The sequence below is a fragment of the Pholcus phalangioides genome, unplaced genomic scaffold, assembly GCF_987345545.1.
Source record: "Pholcus phalangioides strain wild (caught in Gottingen) unplaced genomic scaffold, Ppha-v1.0 ptg000015l_1, whole genome shotgun sequence".
Lineage (NCBI taxonomy): Eukaryota > Metazoa > Arthropoda > Arachnida > Araneae > Pholcidae > Pholcus > Pholcus phalangioides.
The window spans coordinates 51,937,148-51,956,386 of record NW_028301608.1 but is presented as its reverse complement, the minus strand read 5'-3'; the positions used below and the strand labels follow the sequence as shown (position 1 = coordinate 51,956,386).

At 39.2% G+C, this 19,239-nt stretch overlaps 1 protein-coding gene across 1 annotated transcript; it reads right to left on the bottom strand.

Moving 5' to 3' along the window:
- Positions 1–473: 473 nt before the first annotated feature.
- On the bottom strand, positions 474–13,940 carry LOC149076180 (tetratricopeptide repeat protein 36). Its single transcript, XM_089243727.1, has 3 exons — positions 13,703–13,940; positions 6,014–6,208; positions 474–934 (listed from the first exon to the last, which is right to left on the bottom strand). The coding sequence occupies exons 1-3, from the start codon at positions 13,803–13,805 to the stop codon at positions 684–686; spliced, it is 549 nt and encodes a 182-aa protein (XP_089099853.1). The 5' UTR covers positions 13,806–13,940; the 3' UTR covers positions 474–683.
- Positions 13,941–19,239: the final 5,299 nt, after the last annotated feature.

Genomic DNA, 19,239 nt, shown 5'->3' with positions numbered 1-19,239 from the left:
ATGTCGGTGAATACCGCCCATAGTCAGTTAATAAATAGATCTGTATCGTGATGACCTTGAAAGACACTTCTATCTGAAGAGATCAATGTAGAAACGACATAGAGCTGACCATGTGCAAATACCGCAACTAGATGCTTGGCCAGCTGGGGCGAGCACGCATTTTAGCGCACCCCCTTGTAATGGTGGAGAGGTTGAAGGGTGAAATTTGGGCCCTTCCCCCCATGATTCGGCACAACACCTGCCTGCTCTCCCCCTAGTTGCGGTCCAACGTGACGTCCCTGGGAGCTACAATGCACACTTTAGGATACACCGGACCATAGTACACGGAAGCGAAGTAAACAAACATCGCATTGCACTGTTACCTATGATAACCCGCATTTTTACGTTCTTTGCATTCACCGTTAGTCACGCAAAAAAAAGTGGTTATATGGAATAACATCTGAATTCAAACCCTGCGCCACCTATCGGCAAAATTTAGAAATAATTTTGTTTACCAAATAATATCTCACTTCATTATATAAATACTAATGTAAACCGTGTATTGTCGACAATTTGCTTTATTTTTATGAATTAAAATAGCCTAGTATGGCTTTTATAGTTCGCCTTGTGTTTATGCAAGCCAACACAAATGTCACTATAATCCCATGAACTGCTTTTTTGCGATGTCGTACATGCGGGTTATTCTAGTAATTCCTGTACATAGCTAGTATCTTGTTGAGCATGTCGTTGCAAAGAGCCGCGTACGAGTTCATTTGGACGAGTTGGGTCGCCGCAAATCTGCTTCCCATCGCAGCTGCCGCGTCGAAGTCACTCTTGGCCTCGTCATTGCGGTCTCTCAGTCGATAGATCAGACCTCTCTGGCAGAGAGCCAAACAGGCCGATTTTCCCACTCCGTTACTCACTCTTATCGTCGTATCGAGATCTTCCAGAGCCCCTGCAATACAAAAAAAATAAGTATATGTATCATCATAGAACGAATGTTGGGCAATTTTGTGACACGTGACTGTTAATTCGTTCTAGATATTTCTGCTCATGAACGAAGAACGTATCCAGCATTTCATATTAGTGAGAAGAGAGTTCGATGGATCAGCTATCGATGAAAACTTAGGGTTGCAAAATTTTCGTCTTACTAAATGGCGACATCGTAATTCTTTAGGTTAAGTGGATATACAATCGACCGCCCAATAATTACACGTGTAATTCCTTGTGAAAAAAATTAATATGAAAAAGTGTTTTCGGTTTTTGGATTGTACCAATAATTATGGAACGATCGGGGGCGTAATATTTCGTCCAAACGCCAGTGGAATAAATTCAATCTAGTTGACTTTGTGCGACCTCTTTTTTCCCCCCTCATAGCGAATGTTTGTTGTAACCAAAGTTGTCTGTGCGTGTTCCCCCCCCCCCCTGTTCTCCCACCACCATCGTGCTATCTGAACGAGATAAAGAGCAATTGAAATAACAATGGTGGTTCTAAGCTTTCCCCCCCCCCCCCACATATACATGTAATGTACCTTTCTCAGAACTAATTCTTCTTATATATTACATACACCTAAATACTTACGTTCTATTATACAAGTAAGAAAAACTACAAAACCTACCTACAAAATTTTCTAGGGGAGGGCGAAAAAGCAAGACACTGTACTAATACTCCCTTATCCAATATATCTCTGTATTGTTCCTCCCTACCCTTATTCCTTTTTTTTTTTCTTTCCCTTTCTTACTTTTTCAAACATGGAACAAGGCTACTACAATTTATCGTCTATACAGATCGTTCAAATTTATCGCCAACAGCTTGAACGCAAAGCTTTTAAAAACTTATTACGTCACTTCCAAATCCTGCCAAATTCACTGAACGTATGCCAAAGTTTAACATGGCGTTTTTGAAACTAAAAACAACCCTATTAACCCTAAGAGAAATCAAGAAAGCTAAAGATGTGCAAACCAGTTTCCTGCCTTAGCACTTTCCCCTCAAAAAATGATGAAAAATAACACATTTTGGCAAAAAGTGTTGATTTTGGGAAAACAAATTTTTCTGGTGTTCCTTCTATATTGAACGGCCCCAACGTACTTATGTTGTTAGAGTTATCCTTGTTTTGTGTTCTACCGGTGCTGCCATCTGTCTTTCATTTTTGAAATGAAAATAGCATATGCCTGAATTTTCGCTTGTATTGAAGGTCTGCTTGCTCTCTGCTGATGGACTTTCAAATGGGAGACCGGTTCGAATTCGTGCCTCGAAGTTGGAAAACCTACTTCAGCAGATCACTGTGGCTCATAGGCGCCAGAGGCTGAGGCCATTTGAGCCCCCACCCCAATACATTTTGTAGGGGGGGGGGGCTGAGCCCCTCCACCAATAATTTCTGAAGAAACAATGCAATACACCTTCCTCCTCCCGTGTTAACGCGCTTGAGTACCGTCTATACGAGACGGCCAGCAATTTTCAGCCACTACACTGTTTTCTTCATGCTGGCACCTTTGCTGTGTCCCATCGGGGTTCGAATCTGGGTCCAGCACGATGCTCACACGACCGTACAGCTTGAAACCAGTTGAATATATTAGCTGTCATGGGTAAGATCAGGAAAAAAAATCGCGTCAAACGAAAGGATCGCTACAAATTGATTGCACGTGTGGCCGATGTTGGTGTATAACCGGGCTCACATCAAACAGTCTTTCCGACTGCGAATAATGAAAAATCTTGAGTGTGCAATCTTTTAAACGCCGTGATTAGATCAAGTATTCAGTGAGTAGGCTCAGACACAAGTACATCCATCGCGGACGACGGCTCCCGGATGCAATTCCCACGAGGATCAAAAGCTTTGTTCTGACGCTTCTCGACTCAAGTGCAATTAAATAGTCAGCAGCACGGAAGCTGTTAAATTCACAGCTGTTCAGTCGCTTAACGTTTCTGATTAAATGGTTTCGAAAGTGTGTGTTGTGTGCGGGGACGCCGGAACATATATGCTCATGTTGCTAAAGCAACACCAATCATCATTCAAAATATAGCTCACCCCCCCCCCCCAGTTCGGGCGGTGGGAGATTTACCAAAAACGGGACATTTTGTTGACTGTGTGACGTATGGTTTTCAAACATATCCAATGAACATTATGGTCATTACTCGAGCTATACCAAACATTTTTGACTTCCGGCGTCCCTGGTTGTGTGTGTGGTTTTTTTTTTCTGGGGGGGGGGGGTGTCTCTAAAGCCCCGTTTACATGGGAAATAAGAGGTGACCGTCACTCACGTAGGTCACGGGTGTACGCGAGGAGAGTTATAGGGTTCCCGTGCACCCTCCTCCCCAAGACGAGCAAATATTAAAAATATTTTTAAATATTTTTGTAACAAAATTCAAATACCTAAAGTACCTTTAAGCCCCTTTTACACGGGAAATGAAATATTCCAGGAAGTTACCAGTAACTGGGATTTTCGCTACAACTTGTTTACATTTCGTTTAGTTCATGTCGGTATATATTCTCTTCCCCCCACCCCTCTTTTTTTTCCGGAAGTCGTCACTGGTCACGAGGGTTGAACGGAACTGGCTGGCACAAGATGGATGACAAAAGTTAGTTTGACCTAGTAGTAGTTTTCGCTGCTTAAATTATAATTATGGGAGAGGAGGTCTCGGAGTCCCCCAAAGTCCTCCCCCCTCCCCAAAAAATGGACTTCTTTTGAGAGATTTCCGTCCCTCAAAATTCTTTTCTTCCCTACGAGGAAAGAGTTCCCGTGCAGGAAATAATCACCAAAGCAACCCCAATCTTACACATGTAAACGGGGTTAACACATATGCTATCTTAACCCCTTCGTGTATAGACTGTTGGCAAGAAATTTGACCTATCTCAATTTGCAGTATAGGTTGTAATTAAAAAAAAAAAGTTTCCTTGTTTGCGAATGTTAGAAAATGTTACACAGTGCAGTAGATGAGAGAATATTCTTCCCCCACCTCCACTCTTTCTTTCTCACACTCCCATTTTTATCTTTTTCAAATCAAATCAAATTTATTGTTATATTACAGTACAAAAAAAAAGAGAAAAATTTACCAAGGAGTCAATCAAAAAACGACCAATTCTGGTAAATGCTAGTAAAAATTAGTATGGAAAACAGAATAGTGTCAACTAAAAACATCAAAATTATTCAAATAAAAATAAAAATTCATGGCAACAGAGGGGTGCAAATTTAAAAACAGTTCTACATGCTGCAACTAAAAATATAAATTTATTGGATGTTGGAATAAAAGCAAAAACCACTAGATGCAGCATGTAATAAAATTAAACTGTTACGTTATTTAAAGATTATATGAGCTAGAGAAAAACATTAAAACAAATTTTCTATACCGTCAAGTGAGAACCTGTATTGCTCGACACATTTTTTTGGGATAAGGTAAGTAAAATGTTTCTTCAACAGTGTTTTATGAGGCAACGGAAGTGAATATATATTATTTAGTCCAGTAGAATACCTTCTGAGCTCTACACGTTATTTGGATACTTTTTCTAATTGGAAGTTTTCCTTTAGGATTAACATTTCGCCAGTGAAATGCGCAGAGTAATTAAGTAATCACCCTAATATATATATATATTTTACATGTAAGAAACACATCACTGAACTCTGGAACCACTGCTGCCACCTATCATATAAGAAATGCAACTGTTGTGACTCTTCGATTGAAATTGATGACCGGTTTTTGAGTGGTGTGCCGCATAGAAAAAGTCAATATAGCATGATATTGATAAATATTTTTTGAACAAAAATATTAATTTAATTGTCAACTTTGCTTCAAATTTGTAACAGTTGTTGTTTGTGTGAGATAAATTAACATAAGTAAAATCCGTAAAACACTGAGTTTTTGTAAACTACTAGCTGCAGATTGCAAAGCTGCATTAAGAGCTTAAGCATTAAGAACTTACAAGCGGCTTTGGCAGATTGTGTGAACTGTGATGCCATTTGCCTGCTTATAGCCAGATCATGACTTTTCACCAATTTGACCAGTTCTTTTTACATACACTACACATTCATGCAAACACATATCTATCTACAAACATGTACACTATCTTCTGCGCATTTTACTAACGTTAATGTACCGCACGCAAACAACAACTGTTAAAATTTTGAAGCCAACTTGACAGTTCAACTAATATTTTTCAATATTATGCTATACTGACCTTTTCGATGCGGCACACTAATCAAAAGCCGGTCATCAATTTCAATCGAAGAGTCACAACAGTTGTATTTTTTATTTGATGGGTGACAGCAGTAGTTCCAGTTCAATGATGTTTTACATGTAATGCAATATACAGTAAACAGGGTGTGCGTCATTTTACTGGCAAACGTGTCGATTCTAGAGGCATACTTCCAATTAAAAAAGTTTCCAAATAACGTATAGTACTCAGATATGACACTTATGTTTCAAGGGATTGTATAGTTATTAAAATTAAAAAATTGACTTTTTATACAGTCTTCATGTGCTCCAAAACCCAATTAGGAAGTTGTTGCCCTGTCTCTCCTGATGCCAGCTAAAAACATTCTACGTTTCTAAGTGCAATAATTACTGAAATATTCGAATTCCAAAACTGGAGGAAAGTTGGGGAAAAAAATAAATAGCTTTATATAAAGATATGGGTAAACCATCTCACACCAGCATTTTTAATGCTGTTTTTTTCCCAACTTTTCTCCGTTTTTTGAATTTGAATACCTCAGTGAATATATTAGCACGTGGAACTGAAACGTGGAATTTTTTAATTGGTATCAGGAGAGACAGGGCCACAACTTTCTAATTGGGTTTTTGAGGGCAGGGTGCCCGTGTAAAAAGTTAATTCCTTCATTTTCTTATGTGTATGACCCCTACATGTGTCAAAAAACATGACTCGTGGGCCACATGTGGCCCTCGAAGATTTTTCGCAGTGGCCCGCCAATGAAAAGGCTTACATAATTGCAGAATTCGTACAACACATCGCTACAATGAGGAAATGAAATTAATTCATGATTAATAAGAATCAGAGATTTTTTGCATTATTATATTATCTACCATCTATGTCCCCGTTGAGTCTCCTGGCTTGGGCTCGGTTGTTGTAAGTGGCTGACCTTCGCGGTGACATCTGAATGATCTGATCGAAAAGATCGATGGCTTTTTGCATTCTTCCATTCTCGGCTTCTTTGATCGCCGCTAGTTCCCTTTCCTTTATTTCTTCTGCAACGGACAAATCCTCGTCAATCGGGATATCTGAAATGACCGATAATATGTTGAACTGGGTCAAAACTTATGACAAATATAGAATAAATTGCAGCAATAAGTAAGCACACATTTTGCATTAACTAATTCGAAAACGCACGTAAATCTTGATTATGAATATAAAAAAGCAGAGAAAAAAATGAGTTTGGAAAACCTAGAATATAATATGGTGGAAATTTCAATTGAAAATTTGTTATTTTGCGTGGGTCTTAACGATAAGGGACGAGATATCTCGTCCTTGGATTAATTTTTAAAATGTGTCATGAACTTTTTGCTCACCCTGTATATTTTGTGCATCTATGTCACGCAGTGCCGTCTTAACACATGGACGCACCCTGGCCGAAGGGCATGGGGAGGAAATCTCACGACAATGAGAACTATTTGAGATTTTATAAATTATATTCATGTAAATTTGTAAGCAGGCATTTCTGGATACTTAAGGGGGCCTCAGAAAAAATCTTTCTGCCCAGGGCCCCCATGATGCACTTAAGATGGCACTGATGTCGCAGCCCGTATAAACGTCTCGTTCAGGCTAGATGGTGTTCGATAACGCCGATTCTTATAAATTCTGACATTATAAACTTGTTCTCATGACACACATGATATGAGCACAAATTAACATGTTTCATTTTGAAATTCATAAAAATTTATTTTTTTATAGTAATCAGTTAGCTCATATGAATGCTGCCTGCAGTAAAATGTTTGGTAGTCGGCTGAAGTTTTTTGGCCGTCAGTGGAAGACGAATTACATCGCCGGATTATAACAGAAAGAGAAAAAGGGAGGCACCAATTTCAGCTATAAGGATTCGTTTAAGGCAAAGGCTCAAGTGATGGAGATTGAAAATTTTAAATGCGGTCCTACCGTTAGAGGAGGGGTATATGATAATATATTTCATCCTTTTTTTAAGCGTCGCACGTGGTGTTGCCGGTTTATGAGAAGAAAAAGTTAACTGTTCGAAATCGCACAACCGTAGGGCAAATGTTACCGACAAATTGAGAAGAAAAATCGGAAGAACCTTACAAATGCATAAAAAAATTAATTGCTGAAAATAATTTTGCCGATAGCGAATTTTTAATATGTATGAAGTGCTATTAATATGGATGAAGTTACCAATTTGATTGCACTTCAGATAGGACTGTTGATGCAGTAGGAGCGAACAATATTCCGATTAGCACGACAGGTCACGAAAAAACCTCATTTACAGTAGTTTTAATCCTGTTCGGCTATGGGCGAAAAATTAGCATCTATGGTTATACAGTAGAGTCTTGTTTATCCGACATTCCGTATTATCCGTCGTCCTACCGTGAAAAAAAAAAAGAAACCGTATCAATAGGGAACAAGAACTGCAAATTAAATACACTGAGCAGCAAGAAGAAGCTACAGGAATCGACATAATGATGCTACAAAGATGGTGAGACTTGGTAGCGTAGAAACGGCACTCGTCAGGAGAAAGCGGACTACGATCAAACATTTTTTTACATCATTACAGGACTGAACTTTTTAAATACTGTGTATTTAACTTCAGAATATATTCTATAAGTTCCTTTTTTCAGTTAATTTTTCTATTGTTTTGGTCTAAAACATGATTATTAGTTCGTAATGCGTAAAATTATAACATAGTTTGACGTTTAATAGGCTTCTTTTTAACACCTCCCTGTTTTCCGACATTTCGCTTATCTTACGTTATGCCTTCCCGTTTATGTCAGATAAGCGAGACTTTACTGTATTCAAACGAAAGACAATAGCGAAAGAAAATTTTCCGAAAGGATTAGAATCGGTGTAATCCGAAAGAGTGGATGAATGAGAAAACCATGATTTCGTGGCTGAATAGTTTATGGCGTAAAAGAAAAGCAGCAAAAGTCCCGTGCTTTCCTAGTTATGGATTCAATGAAAGCTCATATTCAAGAACACGTAAAGGACGCCTGCAAAAATTGAGGTGCTTGTCTTTCAGTCATACCTAACATATTAGCATATGTGTATATATGTATAGTAACATATTAGCTAAATGTGATTGCAAAATGGCCGAGTCGCGAGCGCATGGCCGTAGTTTTGGTTTCCTACGGTTCCCAACTTCGAGGCGAGAATGCGAGCCGATCTCCCCGTTAAAAAGTATCGCCGCAAAGAGCAACAGGTTTACAACATTACAATTCATTCATTACACTTCAATGTTGAAGTACGCAGGTGGGTTAGTGATGCCTGGAAAGAGGTGACTATAAAAACTATAAAGAGCTCATTCACAAAATGTGGATTTAAAACTTTGCACCCCAGTGATTCTGAAAATGAAAATCCTCTTGATAATTCTACATACCCTTTCGAATTAGATGAAGAACTGCTGCGCCTATATTTGATTCCGATTCAGATGAGCCTGAATTTGAAGGTTTTTGATTGAACTGTAAATTTTGTTTTGTGTGTAAATGATATGCTATGGTTTCGTAGATAAATTTCATTAATTCATATTCAAATTCAAGATTCCAATCTTATATTGACAATTACGATTGGACGATTGACTTATAATTGGACGCTTGATATTGCGCGGACATTCTACATGATGCCGTGTAATTTATCTAATTTATTTATAATGATCTAATCCAGTGATTCCCAACGTGGGCGTTAACGTCCCCTCGGGGGCAATGGAGTGTTCCAGGGGGGCGGTAAAAGCTACGGGTATAGCATAGGAGCCTATGGGTTAGATTGGGTTGGGGGGCGATGGAAGAAAAAAATTTCTGAAGTAGGGGGGGGCGATGGGACAAAAAAGGTTGGGAAACTATGATCTAATCGTTCAAACTGTTGAATATCGTCGATTCTGAAAATTATGACACCATAAACTTCTTCAGGCCGCACATAATATAAGCCCATACATACAACACTTTCCGACATGCATCGATTCGTTAGAAATTCCCCAGAGGAATGTATACGAGGTGCATGCACGTTGTGGTAGAGTAGTAGTAGTGAAATTTTTGTCGTGGTCAAGAATTTCACTGCACCTGCCTAAGTACTGCTTCCAAGATCTGTTTCGGTATCTTCTTTTTTGGTGGAATCCCTTTGCTGTCGCAGCAGAGACCTTTCTGAGCGATTTCTACGCTACGACTTGTTGAGGAATTCAAGAAAGCATTTACCCCTCTCTATTAACAGCGTTCTGGCATCTCGGTATTTTGGTAGTTTGTTTCTTTCTCTTACCCCGTTACAGTCAGTTCATTGTGTCTCGGAGATCACAGACAATTTTATTTTAGAAAGAACAGTGGGGTCTTTTGTTTTGCAGTGACGTGACGCGCACCACGAGCGACGCTCGTTAATCACTGCGCATTCGAATTTTCTTCACCCATAACGCGCTGCTTGCCTCGACGTTTGTTTTTTTTTTTGATCTGTTGGAGATTGTTTTGTTTAACGCATGAAGGCACAAACCAGAGGGAAAAAAAAGAACCAGCAATGCAGTGATATAGGCAAGTACGATTCTTCCCGTTGTTGAAACTTATTGAATTCTAATAAAGTGTATCGTTTTCTGTCCATCAAACATTGTTGTAAAAAGTGATGCCGGTCTGCATCGATACCTGCAGAAAATTTCGTTGTAATTTTTCGACAGGGTTATATATAATCAAAGTAAAATCTTCCCGTTTGTGGAACAACCAAAGTAATAAACAAACCAAGCAGGACTAAAAATTCGACGCCTGTTTGCTCGTAACAAAAAGTATTGAACGTTTTGCCTTTGCGAACTACGATGTTCGTGTCTGATCCTGATTAAGGCACCTTTAATCCCTTTACGATCAGGGATGAAATATTTTGTTCAAACGCCAGTGGAATAAATTCTATCCAGCGGACTGTTTCTTCATCCTCATTTTCCTTCACAGTGAATTAATTGTAACCCTATGAAGCAAAGTTGTGCCTCTGTCCTCCCACCACCATTGATGATATCTCAACGAGATAACGATGGTGGCGATTCTCCTCAGATTTTCCCCCTTCCTCGTTCTCCACGGCATTTCCCCCCACACGCACACGCACATATATATAATGTATCTTTCTCAAAACTAATTCTTCTATTATATATTGTGCATAGAAATGAGAAAGAGAACAAGTAAAAAAAAACTACAAAACAAGTTTGTCGGGGAGGGTGAAAAGCAAGACATTGTTCTAATACTCTCTTATCCAATTATCTTTGTATTCTTCCCCCCCCCCACTTCTCATTTTTTTCTTTCTTTCCCTTTGTTCCCTTTTTTAACGTGGAACAAGACTACCACATTTATCGCCTATACGTCTAATACAGATCATTCAAATTTATCGCCAACAGCTTATACCAGAAGGGGTTAAATGAGAGCGGGATTTGAGATTTTTGGTTTTGTGCTAGGTTTGCCGATCAAACTGATGTCTCGGAAATCATTGAAAGAAGGCAAGATAGGGGAACGTGCGATTGGCTATAGCAGACGTTCTCAAACTTTTTTTCCACCCGCGGAATAATCTAAAACAGAATCATCCTTCAAAGCACTGAACAGGGAGTCATCAATGTCTACAGCTCACCGTGACGCCCTTGACATAGGTTGGTGACGCCCCTATGAGCTGTGACGCATACTTTGAGAAACATGGCTATAGTGATAATACTGTCGTCCCACTTTTACTCAGATTTCGCGCACAGGTTGACTTGGTATTTCAAGAAACTTTGAATTTTTCATGAGAACAGTTCTGAGAGGTGAGAATTTCGTCTCTATCCATGTCCCTGCTCATTTCACATATGCGTGACGTTAAACGTGTTTTGCCGTGAATTACATTTAAATCCACTGCGATTTGCATAAGTGTTTCATTTCCATTGTCCTCAGCGATCTTAGCAATAATTGGCAATTTTTTTGATGACTTTAGGCGACCATTCGTATTTTCCCTCGAGGAAATATCGTCAGCCTGGGAATGATGTAACCTTAGAGGAGAAATAAAGTTTTTCCTCGATGGATGTAACTCAGTGTTTCTCAATCTATGGGTCCGCGGACCAGAGGTGGTCCACATTCAGATGATAAAATTGTTCATCCTTTGTAATTGATATTAGTAATGTCCATATGGGTTCAAATAAAATTATACCTTCATACTTAGGTTCGCCATACATCATCCAGAAGAATGCAGGAAATAGTGATCCTAAACACGGGATATCATGAAAGTGCCAAAAATTGCAATGTATCGCTTCAAATAAATTTTTCTAATTACTGCTGAAATTGCTGAAGGGTGCGGAAATAAAGGGGTGGTCAAAACGCAGTAAAAAAAAAAATGTATTTCACGAAAAAAATATTCAAATGATCTCTGATGACCATATTTTATTGAGGAAAAATAAACTTCCTTAAATTGGGATCTTAAATAATAATCCGTAAAATACGGGACATCCCCACTGTCATCGTCAAAAGCATTATCAGAAGTGGGCACAATTATCAATCGTAATTAAAATTCCAAAAAAAAACATTCAAGACGAAACGTTAAACCTGACAAATATATATGTGATGAACATTTATAATTTTTGCCATAAATTATCATAACATAATAATTTATATCATGAAAACGCTGTGCATTCATGACTTTAGTAAATTTTACAAATTCAAATAAGTATCGTTGAAAAAACGGGACAAATGTATTAAAAAAAATCGGAACAACGAAAAATTCACGAATGTCCCGTAATACGGGTCCGTCAAATTGTTTCAGGCATTTTAGTGGTCCTTTTTTTTCCAGAAAGGTTGAGGGGAAACACTGATTGTAACTCATCCATACTTTTCGAATACATGCTATCATAACTAGAGCGATACAAGAGATTCTTCTACTAAATTATCAAGACATTTTTCACATTGTGATCGGTTTTATTCCTCTCATGTTTACGGTCGATCCAGATTCTGCTTGTATTTTTTCCGTATGTGCTGTTATTAACGGATTTATTGGAAAAGTTACTTTTCATTATTGAGTTCTTTTATGACGGTAATCGGATATTCTAGAAATGAGCGATTATTAAAGGCTCTTGCTGCAATCACTGACATTAGAGGATGACCTGATTTTACGTCGACACAGATGACAAATTTATAGTTAATATACATAATACGTTACAAGAGCATAAAAGCTTTACACCAAGGTCAGATTTCACAACCTCTACATTCTTCAACTACTTCATAGGAAATTGTCCTTTTTTTTTATAGATTTTTTTTTTTCGTAGAACTTATTTGTATTTTGACGAGTTCCCCCCTTCCCTCTCCCCCCCCCCTCCCCCACCCTCGTGGCTAATACCCACCCACATGTGTATCGCTCTAAAAGATTTCTCGCTAGAAAATGGTTCGACTGCGACCGTTATGAATTATGTGTTGTTTGTTCGGATGGCAGAGGTAAATAAAACGTGTCTTTAATGTCCCCACAAATCTCTCTCTTTTCTTCTTCTTCTAGCTTTGAAGAGGTTGAGGAAGAGTTGGTTCTTGGAAAAAAGTCTGGAAGTGTGGTGGTCTGTTACAGAAACGTTTTCCTTTTAAAGTGAGCTGGAATACTTGGACGGTTTGTCGAACATAATTAGGGACTCGAACCCAGATGTGGCAGCCACTAATAAATAAATAAATCGAGTTCAGGGCTGTTTTAATGAGTTCGAGGGCTCGGGTACTTGAATACTTTTGTAGGGAATGGACCCTTTTAAATTTCAATTAAAAATAGCCATTTAGTGTTGAAACAATTGGATTGAAAAAATTGTAAAAATTAATGTTAAACATCGAAAGAAATATGAAAAAAAAATTAATACAGTCGAACCTCGCTATAGTAAACTTTGCCAGTGGTCCCAATTGAGCACCTATTTAACTTTTTTGGGTCCGCATGTGGTTCACTATAACGGGGCTCGACTGTAATTAATCAATAGGCTGAATAGATTTTTTTATATTCTTTTGGCACAGATAGACAGTATCGCTCTAAAAGCCGCAGTGGTGGTCGGCTGAAGTTAGTTTTCTGTGGTTTCAAACTTCGAGGCAGGGCCGTCTTAAGAGCATCATGGGTCCCCGGGCCAAGTGATTTTTCTGAGGCCCTACCAGGCAAATTTTCCAAAATTTCAACTAATTCTCATTTTTGTGAGGCCTCTCTTCTTCTGAGGCCCCCGAGCCGTGCCCGGATGGGCCCATGCGTTAAGACGGCACTGCTTCGAGGCGCGAATGCGAACGATCTCCCTGTTAAAAGGTCTCACCATGGAGAGCAACAGTCCTGTAACGGTACAAATATTCAATCATTACGCTCCACTCATAGATGGCACTGAAAATTCAAACCACGAACACGACACTAGATATGCACGCACTCAGACTGTTAGGTACCTATACACACATATAAACTAAATTTAGGCCGTTTCATAGCTTCAAAAAAAATTAAAAAATGTTAATTTCAAAATTACCTTGAGGACTGAGTACGGCATTATCATAAAAATTTATAATTAAAAATTCATTATTATAATTAAAATTTCTTTTATTGAATACGAATATGAACTTTCAAGGAATAAACGTCTATTGTACCTCTCAAATCTTCCGGCACGAGTTCCTCATTAGCACAGTCCACATCCGGTTGCAGAGGATTGAACACGCAATTCAGTATGGCCTTGTCTTCTTTTGTAGCCATATCGCTAGTTGTTGTGTGCGGAATTTCAGTTGTCTGTCCACAGCGAATGGTTATCGCAGGAATGAATATTTTGTTGAGGACAAGTGCGGACACAATCCCTGATGGCAGACTGGAAAGAAGTAATTGATCGTTCTCTAATCTTATCTCGCAAAGAGATCTAATCTTCAGAGGAGCTTACTTACGACCACTAAATTCGAGCGCTTAAATCTCTCAAACTGATTATATCCGACGATTGATGTCAAATGACTAGAATGAGATCACATATAAGTTGGATGAGCTAAAATTTATATAGCCATTTATACATGCATACAGGGTGTCGCATAAATTCCTAAATACAGTCAAATCTCGATAAGTCGAATGTGCAGCGGCCGACAAAAAACTTCGAGTTACCATTAGTTCGACTTAACAGAAAACCCGATTTAAGTGAGAGATAAACAAAAGATTTATTAATAGCGGCTGAAGGAATTCGAGAGAAATAAAATTATTCTAATTCAATCATATTTTAATTGTTTGAATCATAATATTTACAAATAAACTAGACGTGCATATGTTACCGCTAAAGCTCGAAAGCCGTTAATGTGCACATTACCTAGCTAATCTGCAGATTAACTGATTTGCTCCGTTAAGCCGGGTTTTCCCAGGAGTAGAATTTCTGCGCCGTGTGCAGCGTAAAAACGCTGATTGGTTAAAAACTTGAAATTCAGGTTTTTTTTACCAATCAGAGTTTTCACTCTGCACGCGCTGTAGAAACCTGATCCTAGGAAAACCTGGCTTCAACGTGCGGAATCAAGAGTTTTCCGTATTTTGCCTAGGTAATCTGCACATTAACGGCTTGCGTATAGTTAAAGTTCAAAAGTTTGTTTCTCTCATTTCCTTTCCCTACTCCTTCCCCCCCCCCCTCCTTCCACTTTTACAATCGTTGCTATGACAATGAAAGCCTCTCAACCAATGTATCGATGCGCGGCCTCGGTGAAGCCGGGTTTTCCTAGGAGCAGGTTTTCTATGGTGCGCGCAGCGTGAAAACGCTGATTGGTCAAAAAAAAACCTGAATTTCATAAACACTGAATGGCGTGAAGAGATTTAAAAAAATGACACTCTTTCTAATCCCCATTTTATGTATAACTCGTAAAGAAAGGGAAAGGAAAACATGCTTTTTCTTTTCGAGAATTTCCGTTGACGTTATAGAGAGAATGTATTCTTTCACGATTTAAGTAAATATGCATTACAAATTCAAATATGCATCGTTGAAAAAAAAGGGACAATAAATGTATAAAAAAAAATACAGGGATTTCCAGTAATATACGGAACATAAGTGGCCCATCGAGTTGTTTCAAGCATTTAGTCCTTTGGTTCAGAAAGGAAGAGAGCATGGTCCCCATATCCTGAAGCTGGGCCCTGGGCTGAGATCTTTTGCTGGGCCTCCCCAGACCAGACTTTCACGGGCCCCTTTATGATGAATTTATAGCGTGAGAAAACAAAAAATCATGAGAATCTTTCCGGAGCCCTGTCAGCCCTACCCTTGTGGGGGGGGGGGCATGGTTGAGAAACGCTGTTACACGATATATTTATTTTTTACACTTTCTGTAGGTACCTTTCAAAAAATTCCATAAGAAGTGAGGAGGAAAACATTTTCTTCTATAAAATGTCCCCGAGAATCAGAGTGAATATACGTAATACGCCATTGCTGCCGCTTTGTCATATGTCGCGTTGATTGATTGAATCAACTTGTTCTCGCATCTTCGCAGCGCAGCAGCTGTTCACTCTTTCTATATACCTCTGGATATAAGAAGACACGCTGTTCAAAAGCATCAAATGAACGTACTCCTACATCTAACGTATCACGAAACCATCTGGGTTTTGAAAAATTAAAATCAAATCTGACTTCTCTTTTCTGATATAGAAATTCAGATTTAGTTTCGTCCATATTAAGGCGCCTTTTGATATACCAAGGTTTAATCATTTTTGTCGCACCACCGTCATTTTCTGCTCACGAGGGCTAATTAGACCGGGATTTGCAGTTTATTGACGATTCCGAATGGCAGCCTTTTTTTTTATATTCACTGAGAGGTTGGTCCGTTAACCCCTCGATGTGGGATTACCTGCGGTAGCAATCTTTTGCTGCGGTCATATCGCCGTTTCTGTTATACCCCTGTGTCAGGAAAGTTTCCTGACCAGAACGAACCGGGTATTGAACTCGCGACGCCTCTAAACATCCTTTGGTCCTTATTATTATTTTTTTGTTTTGGTCCTTCTAGTCCCTATTACCTCAAGATGTCTGCAAAAATGTATACATTCTCTTGGGGTTGGGGGGAATTGCCACTTTCCACCCTCCCCCTTGTGCCATACAATTTTTTTTTGGGGGGGGAGGGTCTGTATCCGCAATAGCCTCACGAACAACATGCGGCTCAGGGCAGTCATGAATGGCTGCCGAAGAAGTCATCTTTGGCTGAAGTAAAAAAAAGTTAGTATAACTGACTGTATTTCTTATTTTTGTTTTGGGCGAATTCAAAGATTATTATTTTTGCCTCTCCAAAGAGTAGTACCGAGAGCTCAAGCAGTTTTACTTTGACCTCGCGTACGCCAGTGGCCACACCCGTGGTCATCAGCTGGAGCCCAGAGCTTGAGGAAGCCCATTTATTCTGGGCAGGGGGAGGGGCCGGCATTGACCCCTATGACCCCACGCACCTCAACCAGCACCATAGGCTAGAGATATAATATACTATTATAACTCTGTGACCAGCACACGTCGCTCTAAACAAGAGGAGAGAATATTGCCTCAGCCAGTGCACTGTAGTTAGCCATACGGAGCCAAACACAATAAAATACCATAGTAGACTACTATAGTGCGATCGCACCGGGCCTTGCTGTTTGGGGGGGGGGGGTGCACTTACGGTAATAGAACTGAAAAAAATATGTAAGTCAAACCTCGTAATGAGTCACTCTTGAGAGAGTAAAAATATGACTTAGTAAGCGGGGTGACTCGTTAAGCGGAGTAAGCCATAACTGTGCCAGTTCCTGCCTGAGGACAGTTGGGACTTCCAAAAAGTGACCCGTTAAGCGGAGTGACGTGTTAACCGGGTGACGCACTAACGAGGTTTAACTGTATATCAAATAAAAAAAATTCTGTAGTAAACAAGGTGTCTGAGAGATTCAACTGATTTAATTCCGGAATTTTCTCATCAATCCTCGAATTATTTTTCTAATTAATTCGGAATTTCAATCACACGAAATTCTAGAATTATTTCTCCCTCATTAATTCCAGATTTTCATCGTTCTGGGATTCGCCCCCCCCCCCCCAATTAGTTCCGGGGGTTTGTTTGTTTTTTCAGTATTTTCTTCTCCCATTAATTGTGAATTTTCATTGATGAATGGATATTTTTCAGCGTTCGTGTGTATTCTGTGAAGATTCGTGAATGTCTGGGTTGCCCGATTCCCCTTCCCTCCACAAAATATATAAAATCGGGGCTAATGAACCCCGAAATTATTTCGCCGTCTTGAGAGCATCATGGGGACCCGGGCCAAGTGGTTTTTAGTGGTGAGTAGACGGCGTGTCGCGTTGGGCGATTCACCTTGTATGCGGCTCAAAATTTCTGCTCCCAAGGAACACGAGGTTTTACTGCACAATGCACCTCTTAAAGATTCCTGTTGTGAATTTCAAATAAATTGGTGCATGCCAGCGTAATGTATGTCTCGTGTTCTGGTGCTGCTGCCACTTGTCTTCCTTTCTTGGGGCACTTGCCCAAGGCTCAATAATTTCCGGGGGGCCCATTTGGATGGACCGTCTCAAAATTATCACGGAACCTTGGCCCAAGGGATTTTTCTGAGGCCATATTTGTCAAATTTGCACGCTTTTTCTCGAAAATATTGAACAGATCTCATTCTTATGAGGCCCCGGGTCCATGCGTTAAGACGGCACTGCGCCAAAATTCGCGTCTTCTTTCGGTATTTTAATTGTTTATGAAAATATTGACAATATTTTTCGATCGTCTTGTGGAGAAGCAGAAAAGATCAGCCCTTCATGACCGCTTCTGCAAGTCGGTGCCGTTACAAATTGGTTAAAAAACCTGTTTATCGCATGGACAAATGAGGCACGTTTGCCTATGCCGACTAATTTCCAGGGGCCCAGAAATATCTGCCTTTTGTATTTTAGTGATTTACCTCCCTTTCGTGAATGCAGTCAGAGAACATTTTGATGTGTTTGCGGAATTAGCGAGGTCACTCAATCCTAATGCAATGTATGATACCACAAGAAAAAGCACCTATATTAGAAGCAGGTTCTTTAGTGATTGGGACACTGCTTCTGTAGATCACTGGTTTCCTACTGGTGTTCCGTGACGGCTTTTCTGGAGTTCCGCATCATCAAACTACACGGAACCCTTAAAAATCCCGGAGAGCATTTAAAGAAGAAAAATTTCTTGTTACTTATACTCGCAAAGCTCTTCTATTGTGAATTGGTGTCGATGGTGTCGTTTAAAAGAAGTCCAGACCACTTGACTGACTAACCTAGAGAGTGCACAAGCATATAAGTGACCAAAAGTATGAGAGGTGAGCGAGGGACGAAAAGCAGTTACCTAGAGGGTGTGAAAGCATGTGAATGATCGAAAGAGTGATTTAGACACTGAAGCATATTTATGGTGTGGAAGAGAACTAAACCAGTGGCTAATAGTCAGGAATGGGTTAAAGGCGGTAAAACTATAAATCTGTCTCCGAAGAGGGCTCTTGGGCAAAGGGGAGAGGAGTAAAAAATTACTCTTTAAAATTATTTTTTCTGACATTGATTTTCAGTCATTCTCAGACTCTAAACGTCCATATTTTGTAGTTATATTCACCATGAAAAAATGGAGCCTTTATTAAGTCACTTTTGCCCATAACCAAAAAACGGGTAAAAATGAAAATTTTATCAGCCAAAACATGGCTTCTCTAGAAAATAGCTGTAACTTCTATACAAGGTACAGTATATATTATATTGAGACACATAATTAAACTAGAACTCATTCTTTCTGCCACCTATTAAATAAGAAACACAACTGTTATAACTCAAATTGGTAACAGGTTTTCTATTAATGTGCCGCATGGAAAATTACAGTATAATGTTGGTAAATATTTTATAAGCAATAATAATTGAAATGTTAAATTTGCTGTTTAATTTTAACAGTTGATATTTGTTCGTAGTAGAACAACGTTAGTACAACTCGCAAAACATGTTTACTCCGGCTTCCTATAATCAATCAGAATTTTTAGTGATACTAATTTTACTATAAACAAATACTAACTGTTAAAATTTTGCTACGAATTCAAAATCTTAATTAATATTGTTGTTTATAAAATATTTACCAACATCATACTGTATTATTTTTTTCATGCGGCACATTAATCGGAAACCGGTTACCAATTGGAATCATAGCAGTTGTGTTTTTTATTTGATAGGTGGCAG

Bases quoted from the DNA above. Each gene is read 5' to 3' on its own strand.
- LOC149076180 (XM_089243727.1), bottom strand. From the start codon at position 13,805: ATGGCTACAAAAGAAGACAAGGCCATACTGAATTGCGTGTTCAATCCT. The intron at 6,209-13,702 runs GTACAATAGACG...CGGTCATTTCAG, and splicing joins CGTGCCGGAAGATTTGAGAG to ATATCCCGATTGACGAGGAT. The intron at 935-6,013 runs GTAGATAATATA...TTTGTATTGCAG, and splicing joins ACTCAACGGGGACATAGATG to GGGCTCTGGAAGATCTCGAT.